Here is a 15,053-nt window from a genome sequence, read left to right on the forward strand (position 1 = left end):
TGCACACACACACACACACACACACACACACACACACACACACACACACATACATACACTTGCATAGTCACACGTGTGCTTATGGAGCCACACTAACAGGCCTGCATCAAAGTTACATCTGTTTCTTATGCATGTTTGATGGGACGGGCAGGCAGCGGCTTCCCACAGCTCCATATTACAGTGTATGTTATTGCGCTGGTTAGCTACAGGAGTTCTCACACTTTTTCCAGGCTTGTGGGGGATGGGATGTTCTTTTTTTTTTTTTTTTCAAGGAACCCCTTTTTAATCCTAATTGCAAATTAAACATAACTACCAACTTTCATCTATTTGGGGTTGCCGTTAAACCTACTTGTAATTTACATGTGCCCCTTTAAATGAGCAGTCAAACTTGGGAAACATTGCTTTTGATGATTTGATGACTGGAAGTCTCTTGAGATGTTAGAATTCAATTGCATTTATGTCTAATGTCCATGTGTTCATATACTTTGCTTGTACATTTCTATATTTCCGTTAGGCATTATTAGGACTTGGAATTGGGGATGTTCTTAACAAAAAAATCTGAAAGTCTTAACAATTCTTCCAATTTTACAATGGATATCTGCATTATCAAGATGCTGTGCCGTTTGTTTGTTTTTTAAATGCTAATATATGGTAACGGGTGCTCAAAATATTTTTCATATTTGGATTAATTGTTTATGTTTTCGATCAAATCAGAAAAAATGTCAAATTCAAGAATTGCAACTCTATCACAAGATTCAATAACTATAACATGTAATTTCATTTGTCACTTTAAACCCACAAAGACATTAGCCGTTTAGTTCACAGATGGTTGGTCAAACATGGTTTAAACTTTGTCGATAATGCAGTTGATTAGACAGAACATAACATTTAAAAAATGATGTATTTTGGACCAATTTGATATCTTGTTAGTATATCTCAGTAACACAAGTACAAACAGGGGCGTTACCTGGGGTGGGCAGGGGTGGGCAGTGCCCACCAACGGACACGCCCTGCCCACCCAAAGAAAACTGGATGCAGTGCTAACTGCAGTCTGGGCACCGCGTATGGTATCCCATTCATATAGTACTGATGTGTTCTAAGTTTTAACCTTTGTGTTGTTACCTCCTCTTTTGCCTTAAAAAGAAGAAAAAAAAAGAAATGAAATGTTGGTTTTGTTCCTAGGGGGCGCTACACACATTTATGCATATTTAGATTATTTATTTATTTATTTAATTTTTTACATTTTATCAAAGTTTTCACCAGTGTTCACCTGGCTGTTGAGTTTGGTGAGTTTTGAAGCATTCTGCGGGGGTCAAAGTAGGGCTCAAAGCGTCGGCGGGACAAAGAATGACGGCAAGGGGGCGCTACATAGTGTATTTGGAATTAGTCTTTACACGGTATCAAAGATTGCACCTGTCTTGACCTGCCTGTTGATTTTGGTGCATTTTGAAGCATTCTAAGGGAGTCAAAGGGTCTGTGGAACAGAGAATAACTATAATTAATAATAATAAAACCGAGGAACCACAATAGGTTACCTAAAAAAACATTGCCACCTGCATGTCCATACTGTTCAGTTATGGATGTGTTCTAAGTCAAATCAAATCAAATCAACTTTTATTTGTTTACGCCAAAGCACAACAGTTATCTCAAGGAGAAAACAAAACATGTTTTAAGGTGCAGTAGCCCTAGGCTGGATTTCGACCTACTTGAGCATTGTAGCCCCCCTCCCCCCACACCCCCAGTTAAGACCAATGCCCACCAACACCTGGCATCCTGGTAACACCATTGAGTACAAAGTATATGTGACTCAAGTTGTGGCTCCTAAGTTGTATGATTTGTTGCTAATTGCTTTTTGTTGGGTAATTGATTCGAAGGATTTTTGCCTCTAAAATGTGACTCTCCTGAAATTTAGGCTTAAGAGAGCACTTAGCATATACTACTGTATGATGTGACATAATGTGACTAGTTCCACCTTTGTCACATACAAACAGAGTCCCAAAGTGATATGAAGTTCACCTTCCGAAATCATTCTACACTCTGGATCAAGGGAACATTCTTCAACCTGACAACACGTTTCCTCTCTAGCCAGATGTTCTGCCTAATTAACATGCAGGTTCAGAGCAAGGGAGCTGCCGTCACCCGTACTCTGTGTGTTCAAGTGCATCACCGCTGCATAATTAGTCTGCATTACAATGAAGAATCTTAATTTCATTCACGGTAAAGTGTTCCTCCTGGGTGGAAGCTTGATGGCTGTTCTGAATGGTTTACCACCCACAAAGAAACACTGAGAAGGAAAAAAGGATCGAAATAAGGACGAAGTTACTTAATTTAAGCTGACAATACTGTTGATCAGGAAAAATTGACTTATCTTTTAAATGCCTGTTAAAAAGAATTATATCTTTTGTTTACAAATAACAAGCATAATTTGCCTTCATTTAACATTTTTCATCCTGGAATTTTTTTTGTTCTTTTCAGTGTTAAGCGTGTGGGTTGGGTGCATTCTAAAGCAAGCAAAGCCCATTGTGTTCCCAGTTATTAGATTATTAAGGTCTGTTATCTTCATAAATCAAACTGTTAATTCAACCGAAGACAACTTTGATACTTTTTTTTTGGGGTGGGGGTAGCTTATTAAAGCAGTGTTTTTGGTGATAGGACTACTTCATGAAGGGGTAATAACTTCATGCTTTCAAAAAGTTAATTCCTCCTTTGTACTTTTCTTAGGCAACGGTTTCCAATTCAATAGAGAAAGTGAAGGACTACCATCTCAAATCTGGGGAGCCACTCAAGCCCCGGGTTGCTGGAATGGAGCAACTCATCGAGTAAGTCAGATCATGATCTCTATATTTGCCTGCAAGTCCAGGTTACACTTTTTATTCAATTTGTGACTATGCCGTCATTGCGCTTAACTAAATGCCCTTCCTGACTCTATATTGGGATTTCCTGGAACTGTTGTTGCCCATTCTTAAGCTCTGACATGGCACCAGTACAAGAGAATCATTTTATTGAAATGAAGTGGTTCCCCATCCCTCTCCATTTTGTCTCATTGTTGTGGTGACTTATGGCTTTAAAGAGCAGCAAGTGTCCAGTGCATCATTGAGACAAAGCCATCAGGAATAAATGGCCTTGTATTTAACGGTGTTGGCTCTGTGCTTTGTCGCAGACTTTTAAGGGTAAGCCAAGGCTAAAGACATTGAGAGTGAGACTTAAGTCCAAAGTAGAACATGGAGTGTGAATACCAGTATGATGTTGATGATCATCAATGATGAAGTGTGCATGACTTAATAAATGCAATTGCCTGAAATGAATGAATAAATAAATAATAATAAGAATATTAAATATATTTAAATATAACTTATTAATCTACCTCTTTTGATACTTAGGTGCAGTATATAAAATGTATGTACTGTATCCTCTTGACTCAAATCGAGTGTATGTTCTCCTTCCTGACCTTTAACACTTGAGTGCAGAAACAGCACTGCTATTGTTAGATGTGGTGTGTTTACATCCTCTGTAAGCGTTGGATTTCTCTGTGTGCAGTCAAGGACATCGCTGGGAATTGAGCTCTTCTACCACGTTGTTGTGATGAATTGACTGACTAGCGATTCCTGTGTGTTTTTTACTCGCCACACCTCCATTCATTTAAAGCACTGTGACCTCTTGCCTACCGCCGAATCATTGCCGTGGTCATAAGCGGATTTTAAGGGGGGGCCAGGGGGGCCACCGAAAAGTGTCATTGCATGTAATTGACTTTCCTATATCAATATACAGTGGGGAAAACAAGTATTTGATACACTCACAATGGGAAAACCCATTGGCAGTGTATCAAATACTTGTTCTCCCCACTGTATATATATATATATAAGTTGTAAAGCAATAAAACAGCGAGAAAAATGAATGAAACGAACAAAAAAAATTTTTTTTATAATTGGTCGAAATGATTTTTCGAGCACCTTAGACAGTCATTTGCTTTGCAGATAATTAAAACAATATATATATAATAGAGAAAAAAATATTTTTATAAGTGATTTTTTTTTTTCTTGAATTGAAAATATTTTTGTGTTCATATGCACATTTTTCAATCTCAAATATTTTTTTGCATTCAAAAACTTTTTTCTATGATAGAAATTTTTCTTTTTTGATTGAAGTGATTTTTCTTTTTGAAAATATATTGTTTTGAAGCAACTTATTTTTTGTTTGAACACTGAAGAGAAAAATGTCCTAGCCAAAATCTGGCCCCAACGCAAATGAACATTACTTCAATCAAAAAGAAAAAAAAAAAAAGAAAAAGTTTCACATTTATTTTTGCATTCAAACACTTTTTTGATTGAAGCGACTTATTTTTTCGGTCGAAAATATATATTTTGATGGAAGTAACATTTAAAAAAAATTTTTTTTTTTTTTAATTGAAGCAACTTTTTTTGATCGAATTATAAAGGCACAAATCTACCTCCATATGACTCCGCCCAGGGGATACAATTTTTGACTGGGGTAACTACATTGGCACGACACCGGCGGGCGTACCAAATTCAATGGATGACAATCTTGGCGAAAAGTACTGCCTAAGCAGCCTGATTTAGAATTCCCCTCAAGAATGATTGGAAACAAAAAACGCTCATTGTCAACTTATTATTTTAAATATTCTTGTAAGTAAATTTTATTGCTGACGCTGCGTTTTGGGGTCATCAACATGTTGTGCCCCCCCGCCCCAAAAGTCATACTCCGCCTATGGCCGTGGTATACAAAACAGTGGTACCTCTACATACAATTGCCCCGACACACGATCTTTTCGACATCAGACGGAAAATTTGACTCGCCATTTGTTTCTACATCTGACGACATGCTTGAAATACGACCATTTATGACAGCGGCACAGTTTCTCTGTTTTCCCGCAAGACGGACACACGGCAGATTTTCTTGAGAGAAATCAACATGGGTTCCAATTATGTTAGTGCAGGTGGTGAAAAAAGGAAAAAGGTGAGCCTTACCATTGAAATGAAGATGGAAATGATGGAAAAATATGAGCGTGGCGTGCTCATCCGTGAACTGGCTCGACAATACGGCCGTAGATCTCAGTGGTTCTCCTCTGTTCTCCAGTCTTTATAAGTTAAGGTGACAGTTATTATTATTGTAACATCGCCAAAGAAATCACCAGCTTCGTCAGATTTTTAATCATTTATTTCAGAACTTGTGCAACACAACATGCCTACTGTCTGCCACAGCTGAAGCCTTAAACAGAATATGAAAAGTGAAAGTAAAAAGTCCTCTCTCTCACTCTGTCAAGTCAGCCACGCGGTGTGTTTAGGTACACCACGCAAAATACATCCGCCACATTAGAACCTGATTCGTTACACTATCACAGGTATTATTATTATTATTACGATCATATTATAATTCTGATTTTTATTCACATTTTATATATCTGTGTAATTGCTATTTGCAATAGTACCAGCAGTATTTATTTAGGGTTTAGTGAAGGTTTTCGGGCTGTGGAACAAATTAATGGAATTATAATGTATTCTTATGGGAAAATCCTGCTTGACATACGACCATTCCGACTTACAAATAAGGTCCTGGATTGAATTTACTTTGTACGTAGAGGTACCTCTTAATAAAGGAATTAATTCCATCCTCTTGTGTGGTATTGCACGACAAATTCTGCCTTGTTGGTTCTTGGAACCAACGAGTTTTAGAACCCCTTGTGTAAAGTTGCAAACTGATTGACGCCTCCTGCATGCCCTTACTTAAAACTCAACTCAAGCATGTCAAGTATGAGGGATCCAGCCCACCTCCTTACTATGTCTCACACTGACACATCGTCTCATTATATCAACACTCCCTAAGACTCACTTTTTCTTAACAATGACGTTGCGCCTCCAACCTGTGGCCACCTTGGGCCAAACAATCAAGTGACAGGGAGGTCGGCTTGCGCACTTCGTGATTCATCGGTGAGTCACCACACCAGGAGAAAAGAATAAGAAGGGCTATAAATGCCCCCCAATGTATGTACATTCACATACACCCAGACATGCACGTAGGACAGGTGCGTAATTACCATCCCCTGTGTCAAGTGATTTATTTTGAGACATCTGCGTCACAGTGTGTGCTTCAAACTCAATTTGTCACGTTAGATTTAATGAGGAAACACAGTATGAATAATAATTAATAACAATTGTTGTCTGGTATTCAAAAGCTAATAATTATCCGGCAATTCAAATAGGCAGTTCTGTTAACTAGATGAGATAAGGCTTCATGTAATTAGGGGTTGCTGTATCGTTTGGAAGTAAATTGGCACTTATGAGCCACTAGAGGGCGACACAGCCATTCATTTACAATTAGGAATTTATGGTTGAGGTGATAAATCTGCAGTTTGATGGTTTTGACATTCACTTTCAAGCTGCTCTGGTAAATGGTGATATTGCTTTTATTAAATTACATAGTTGAATTTGTTGCATTTGTTGCAAAATCACTTATTTTTCATGAAAAACTCAATCTAAAAAAATCACCAAACTAAAATGTCACAAAAACTAAATGCAGGTAAATGCACACGTACATTATATAACAGGTGGAAACATAGATTAACTTTATGATTCGTTTTCAATGCACTCTTCATTAACTTAAAAAAGTTTGTGTCTACCTGATTCTGTCCTGAGGTAATCAGCTGGATGTCCTTAGTGGATTTCACCAAATGTATGTTTTCCTGGCTCAAAAGTGAAAACATAAATAGCTCAAAAGTGAATTTACACTCCATGTTTTCTTTCTATGACTTTGTTTATATTCTGTTGGGAATTTACACATACATACAGTGGTATGAAAAGTTTGAAAACATATCTGAACCTTTAGGAATGTCTCACATTTCTGCATAAAATCACCATCAAATGTGATCTGATCTTTGTCAAAATCACACAGATGAAAAAACAGTGTCTGCTTTAACTAAAACCACCCACACATCTATAGGTTTTCATATTTTAATGAGGATAGCATGCAAACAATGACCGAAGGGGGACAAATAAGTAAGTGAACCTTCTGCATAAGGAGACTTCAAGAGCGTTTGAAAGCAATTTTTACGAAACAATTTAAGTCAGGTGTGTGCCCAATCACTGATGAGTGGTTTAAAGCTGCCCTTCCCAGTATAAAACACACACCTGGTAATAATTGTCTTGATGAGAAGCATTGTCTGATGTGCATCATGGCTCGGTCGAAAGAGCTGTCTAAAAAAAACTGCCATCAAGGATTGTTGATTTGTATAAAGCTGGGAAAGGATACAAAACCATCTCAAAAAGTCTGGATGTACATCAATCGACAGTCAACGAAGTTGTCTACAAATGGAGAGAGTTTGGCACTGTTGCTTCTCACCCAAGGAGTGCGCGTCCACCAAAGATGACACCAAGAGTTCAGCGCAGAACACTCAGAGAGATCAAAAAGAACCCTAGAGTGTCTGCTAAAGACTTACAAAAATCACTGGCACGGTCCAATATCTCCATGCACACATCAACTACATGTAAAACTATGGCCAAGAACGGTGTTCATGGGAGGACTCCACGGAGGAAGCCACTGCTGTCAAAAAAAAACAAACAAAAAAAACAAACCACAACATTGTTGCCTGTTTAATGTTCGCAAAAAGGCACTTAGACACTCCACAGAAGTTTTTGCTGAATATTTTGTGGACTGATGAAACCAAAGTTGAATTGATAAGGGTAACACACAATGTCATGTATGGAGGAAAAATGGAACCGCTCACCAACATCAACGCCTCAACCCCACTGTGAAGCATGGTGGAGGGTGCATCGTGATTTGGGGCTGATTTGCTACCTCATGGCCTGGACAACTTGCAATCATTAATGGAAGAATGTTTTCAAAAATTTATCAGGATGTTTTGCGGGAAAACCTGAGGCCGTCTGTGAGACAGTTGAAGATAAAAAGAGGATGGATGCTGCAACAAGACAATGATCCAAAACACAGAAGTTAATCAACTTCAGAATGGTTTCAGAAGAACAGAATACATGTTCTGGAGTGGCCAAGTCAAAGTCCAGACTTGAACCCAATTGAGATGCTGTGGCATGACCTAAAGACAGCGATTCACGCCAGACATCCCAGGTATCTGACTGAACTACAGCAGTTTTGTAGAGAATAATGGGCCAAGATTAGTCCTAATCAATGTGCCAGACTGATCTGTAGCTACAGTGTTTGGTTGAAGTTATTGCTGCCAAAGGGCAGAGCACAAAATATTAAATGTGATGCTTCACTTGCTTATTTTCCCCCCTTCTGTCATTGTTTGCATACTATCCTCATCAAAATATGAAAACCTATAAATGTTTGCATGGTTTTCGTTAAAGCGGACACTGTTTTTTCATCTGTGTGATTCTGATAAAGATCAGATCATATTTTAATGTTGATTTTATGCAGAAATTTGAGAAATTCCGAAAGCTTCAGATACTTTTTCATGCCACTGTACTTTGTGTAGCTGTTAAGTACTTTGACTACTAAGTACTTAACTTCTTTTCACACAAACTAATATTTAGTCCCTAATAATAACCTCAACTCAAAAGCTGTTCTGATTGAAATTTATGCAACGCAAGCAAGAATCTCTTCAAGGCCTACTGTATCTGTTGAAAAAAAATGCTTGCTGTATGTTTTATATACAGTTGTTGTAGAACTTTTAAGGCTTTTTTATTTTAAAGTAGTTTAATGCAATAATTGGTTCCTCTTTGTGTTTATTACCTTTAGGGGGAGTATTGTCATATATTTTAAACATTAAATTTATCATCAGTTAGACTCCGTTCTGCAAAATTAAACTTTTATTGTCAATTGTCAGCGAAAAACACATTTATTACCCAATGCTGTCCTCACAACAAAAATTGGCTTCATATCTGAAGACGTTGTGTTCAATTTACATATACAGTAAAACGGTAATTTTAATATCAATCTCTAGTTTTCACTCTATCTTATGACCCGCATCCTATTGACACCGTTGATGCCTTTAGACTGCAGTTTTACTTCGTTCCAGTGACGTCGTTTCCTTCCCACACACTCATTTAAAGGAAACTCACCACTGTTTGTTCTTCTGATTGTCTAATGTCCAGAAGACTGCCCTCTATTGCCCATCATGTGGTTAATTGCCTCAACTACAACTTTGTTATGCTTTGTTCCTTCCCGATTAGCACTTACTGCTGGGCATATTTTTTTTTCTGGGTGGGAGTCTGTACTCAATTGAACACAATAGCATGAGTGTCAAAAATCTAATTGTGGTCTCAATACAACGCTGTTAACACACATTGGACATTTTAACTTGTGGCCATAAATGGTCATTTAAATTGCCCTTTCTAGCCCACCCCACCCTACAACAACACCCTCACACATGACTAAAACATTTTCACCTAAACCTATCTTACACAAAATATAAATCCTCCACCATATACTAGAATCCACTCACACATTCTAGTTTAATGCTCTCATTTAACAAACTGAAATTACTCATTAAATATAAATGCTAATATACCAACATATGTATTTTACTAATGCGTGTCAGGTAGTCCTGAATTGACAGCTCCTCTCAGAAATATCGTCTTCCTGCAAGCATTGATTGTGGAATCACCTCAATCGACCCCGTTGTCTGTCCTTGCCGCTGAATTGTGTGGAACATCCGCACACTTGGCATGAATGAATTATGATGAGCACAACATAAACATGCGTCTCTAGGGCTGAGCTGTGATACAAATCAAACAAATGCGGAGGAGGATGAGGAAGCCCGCTTGTCTGCCGTCACCGCCAATAACCCAAACAAATACTGAACCTGCATCCCGACAAGTGTGCTCCGCTCCCAGACTGCTACTACATTATGAATGAGCTTGTGTTTGCAGTTTGATCACAATCTGCCCAGGGCGGAATGGAAGCAGCCGTTGGCTAAATGCACACGGCATGTTGTTATTACCTCCCATAAGAGGCGGCAACAACAAAATCTGTCAAAGTGACATTACTGCTGCTCAGCACCACCTAGATTTCCCAAATGGCTTCTTATTGACGTCGATCACGGTTTTCCCTTTGATGTGTCACATCAAGGGAGCGGCCGAGCATTCTGCGTTGTCAGCAAGCACCCCTAAGTTCTGAAATATTGCCGCTAGTTAAAAAAAAAAAGAAAAAAAGACATTTGTTTCTCATATAATCCTTTACCGCAAATATGAATACAAAGTGCCATTAATTCCTTTCAGCCTCAAAATTTTACTTAATTTCAAACATTAGATGTGAAATAGGATGATGCACTGTATTCTGCTTTAATGCATTGGACATTGAAAATAATCAGCTGTGCTCATATCTTAAAACCTGTGAGGGTCACTCATATATCAAGGAACCACTGTAAGTGTTGAATTAAATTATTATTAAATAATGATAAATAAAATCCAATTATTAAGGAATTATTTAAATATGAAAAAGTATTTTATAGACTGCATCAAAAATCTTACTACTTTTTTATTGCCTCCCACTCTAATGCTACACTACCCTGATTCGTGAGTCACTCGAGATCAAACACGTCATCTGATCAGCAAGTACACCAAATGTCTGAATGCAAATCACTCAGTGTTTCCTTCTCCTCACCCGCTCACCCACCTCGTTCATTATTCTGAAGTCCAGGAAGGACGTCTTTTGCCTTAATAATCATGAAAATAATAAACGCATTAATCACCACAAATAAAATGATTACATTTCAATAGAATATAAACACTTATCACTGATACAAATAGCTGCTCGGTGCATCTTACAACAAAGCCACAATGAATTAGTCATTTTTAATATGATAATTTATGTGGAGTTCTGATCGGTTTTATTATATTGGGAACAATTTGTGATGCAGAGCTTAAAATTTTCATGAGATTTCTTGTGCCACACTGTCACATGAACGGTAGTTACCTGTCAAGCTTTACAGTCTAATAAGTCAACACATTTCCCGAAAGGACAACTGACCTATTATATGTGGTGAATCTTAAATGTGTCATAATGGGCTGTATGACGATTGTGGAAGCAGATATTTACCTGAGTTATGTATTATCATCCTTATATACGATGCTGAAGTAGCTCAATAACACATACAGGTACTGTATATGTTTTAGAGTGACTGGCTTGAACTCACTTTCAGGTCCCTTTTCCAACTGATGATTCACATGCATATAAAGCATTCTCAAGCATTCTAAAAATGTTGGTGCATTTAAATGAATAACTTTGTGTGAATGCATCTTGTAATGCCAATGGTTCTATCGGGGAGGGCTGATGCACAGTGTCGAAGTTATTACAGGCAGTTGCTTTTTTTTTTTTTTTTTTTTAACTCACTTTCTCCTCGGATGGCCTTGTTTGTCTGTGAAATAAGCCATTTAGTGGGATGGTGTCAGGAGACTGATTGTTGGGATTTATTGTACAGCTTGAGCAATTGTATTGTGCAATTAATAGACTGTTTTACTTTAATCACCCAAATTTTGGCATTACTTCTTTGTGAATGTGTGTGTTTGCCAAGTGAATGTGTGGCTAACTCGAACATAAAATGTGGCCTAAATGTATAACATGAGAATCCTTGTCCTGATTACCAGACGTTCAGATAAACACAGTTACGAGAACAAAAGAATGATAATGTGCAACGATGTGAAATGAACAGATTTGTTTACGTGAATAAAAGGAAATATATATGGCGGAAAACACTCAGGTGACTTGAAGTTCCACTCTGAGACCCCCAATTTGGCCAAATTTCAAAATTGTCCGATATGGATGTGTGATACATCATTGGAAAGCTTAAAATCTCAATTTTCTGGGGTAAGAAAAATTTTGGACAGGAGGGCATTTTTGGAAAAAAAAAAAAAAAAAAAGTTTTTTAAACAGCAAAACCCTATTCGGAGGTGAGAACACGCGAGAGCAGAATTACAGACGCCATGACTTTAACGAGATATTATCGCGTACTTACCTTGTTTCGATCCAAATACACAGTGAGTGTCAAGACACAGCTGTGAATGGCCACAGCTGGATTTTTTGGAGATTCTACGGGTGAAACATGGTAATATAACAAGGGTCGCGATGCAGAAATCGCAGACATCAAGGAGTGGTCGTTTCATATACAGTATTTACTCTTTTAAACTTTAAAATTTTAATTTTTTTTATTTTTCTTTGTTTGGATCGATTATTTATCATCTAACATATCGACGGAAAATGCGACAGTAACAAAAAAGTACAATTTAGCGATAGTTATGTGGTAGATATCCGTGACTTTTTTACAGACGCCATTTTTTTCATTGTGACGTAATTTGTTTAAAAGTTTAAAATATGCAAGTGAATAATTTTTCAACGTTTTTTTTTTTTTTTCAACAAAATATTAGACATCAATGAATGATTTTAAGCTAAAAATGACAGACATTTTGAATAATAAATATTAAATACTTACCTTGTTTTCATGGCTGGGTTGAAACAAAAACGGTTGCGCGACATCTGTAAACGGGGGTTTCCAGGGTAAAACGGGCAAATTAAAAATAGTTAGGGGACTTAATGCGCCATGAATCTGCTATGGCAGCATATAAACATATTGTTCTATAAAACACAACAGTTGTTTTGGCTTAAAAGAAGCTGTTTCTTTTCAGGAGAAGTGCAAGAGCAGAAACTGTTTTTTCAGTCTTGTCTGTGTTTTCCGCCATATACAGTATCTACAAATGACATGACATGAATACACTTTTGAGTTTTTTTTTCCCCCCATAGCTTTTCTTTTCAAAATATATTCTTATTAAAGATTTGTTTGCTTATACTCGGCTTGTTAGATGATTTAGATGATGCCAAAGTGCATTTGTTTTTTCATCTTGTGTCAAAATAGCCTCAGTAGAAATTTAACAGGACATGATTAATTCATCCACCCAAGCCATTTTAAAAGCCAAATGCAGCCTAGACAAAAAAAGGAACAATTGGCAATGGTTGAAGTGGCTCAGAGGACAGAGCTACGATATTATTCTTTACCCTTCATGCTTTTTTTTCTTAATGATGATAAATAATTGTTTCTCAAGGTAAAAAAGAGCTGCAAACTCATTCATTACAACAGATTGGATAGATGCTTCTAACGGATGCTGTAATGAGGCAGAGGTTTTATTCCTAAAAAGTATAAATATGTACTTGCAAGTACCTGCCTTTATGGACAGGTTGAACATTAAAACTGTGCTTAACAAAAAGGAAGGAAACCAACTTTAAAATGTAGTCCACATAAAAGTTAAACAAAAATGGAGAATAAATGATTTATGAAAATCTGTTAGCTACACTTAAATTAAATACAACTAAACACTACCTATTAGGGTTGTCCCGATCTGAGCACGTGATTGGAAATCGGGCCGATTGCACCGTTTTTCAGAGGATCGGGTTTTTAATTTAAAAAAAAAATAAAAAATTCTGCTTCACGCTTGTACAGCCTCTCACCCTCCCTCCTGTTAAGCAGTGCGACTTTATTGATTACAAGTGCAGCTGATTACCAGTGCAGCTGGCGTTTGGTACTTAAAATTAATGATGATGTCTTATTGGTAGTTCTACGATCAAAGGAACAAATGTGTTAATCATTGTAAGTGTGAGAGGCGGTTCTCTGCAGCGTGAGCAACAAAGCGTGAGTGAATTTGAGTGGACTCATTCAATGAAACATTAAATAAAGACCAGCATTTTTCTAATGTTTTTGTTTAGTTTCAGGATCGTCGGTTCAATCTAGGCTCCCGCCTTCTTGTGTGGAGTTTCCATGTTCTTCCCGTGCCTGCGCGGGTTTACTCTGGGTTCCTGCCACATCCCCAAAAAATCGTGCATGGTATGCGGATTGAACATTCCAAATTGTCCATAGGTGTGAGTGTTTGCGTGAATGGTTGTGTGTCTACAGTATACTAGTATGTGCCCTGTGAGTGGCTGGCAATCTGTTCAGGGTGTACCCAGCCTTTTGCTTGGGCCTGCAGAGGCAGATAATAATCGGTAAGATGAACTCCTTTAGAAACCTACAGTCGGGCTCGTTGTTTTTCCTCAACCCCGTGGGACGACTGTCTACTGACGTGGAATTGCGAAGACAATAGAAATCTAAATCAGGGTTGGCTTATTAGTTTTTGACGGGCCAGATCATTCATAGATATGGTTCAAGTGTACTATGGGTTGTCAAATAGCGCATCTGTCAGAGATCTTGTACTTCATCTTGTAATTTAAACCTCTTTTCATGATTAAATGATTCAGGTTGCATTCAAAGATACCCTGCTGTTCTAAGAAGAAACATGGATAAACGTGCATTGAAATCATGAAAGACAACATTAACAAGGATGGAATAACAAAATTGTGACATTGTGAAGGACAACAATGAGACTGGTCTGAGTGAAGCAGACTAATTAGCTGTTCATTAGGATCCCTCCCCTTTGCATAAAACTCTTTACTTCTGCTTTCTTTTTTAATTGTATCGTAATCCTCTTGTCAGTATTGTCATTCCAGTAGCCACATATTGAAACATTAGCGTATCACCCCACCCCGAACTCATTCAACAAGGTTTAAAAAAATTGAGTCAACTCGTCCACACCAAAAGATTGAAAAACTGAAGCAGTTTTGTGATCTTCAACCAACAAATCAGCCCAGTTGCCCTCGTACCAACCTTTGCGGACACTATTATTGATTTGGCCTGAGTGTAGAAATGGGGATATTCAACGGAGAACCAAAAATGCTAGATTTACACTGTTCGAACATCATAAACCCAATTCAAATCCACTTCATCAACAGATGTCTAGTTGGATGCATTGCAGTCACTCATGATAGAGCCAAATAATAGCCAAGAATGCGCAACTGGGTGAGGATTGGGTGCAGTGATGGGGTGCAGGTTCACCTCAGGCGTTGTGCAAAATCTATGCACACGGAGCATAGTGTGAGACAGCGCTAAGACGTTGTCGATTGGTTGAGGCTGCATCTGTGCTCATCAAGAGTGCAGTGTGAAAGAATCTGGGCATGGGAGACGTGGGGAAAAAGAGAGGGAGAGAGGTGAAGAGAGGGAAAAAGAAGAGGGTGGGGTGGGTTAGATGGGGCTCGCGTACAAGCAT

The 15,053-nt window shown here is 37.9% G+C and overlaps 1 protein-coding gene across 1 annotated transcript in view; it reads left to right on the forward strand.

The window, feature by feature from the left end:
- Positions 1-15,053, forward strand: part of ankfn1b (ankyrin repeat and fibronectin type III domain containing 1b) — a 257,863-nt gene that overhangs the window by 2,914 nt on the left and 239,896 nt on the right. Inside the window, exon 2 of the mRNA XM_057825769.1 lies at positions 2,722-2,819. Coding sequence (XP_057681752.1) covers positions 2,803-2,819 — 17 coding nt within the window. The 5' untranslated portion in view covers positions 2,722-2,802. The remainder of the gene's footprint in view (positions 1-2,721; positions 2,820-15,053) is intronic.

Source organism: Corythoichthys intestinalis, chromosome 21 (genome assembly GCF_030265065.1).
Source record: "Corythoichthys intestinalis isolate RoL2023-P3 chromosome 21, ASM3026506v1, whole genome shotgun sequence".
Taxonomy (NCBI): domain Eukaryota; kingdom Metazoa; phylum Chordata; class Actinopteri; order Syngnathiformes; family Syngnathidae; genus Corythoichthys; species Corythoichthys intestinalis.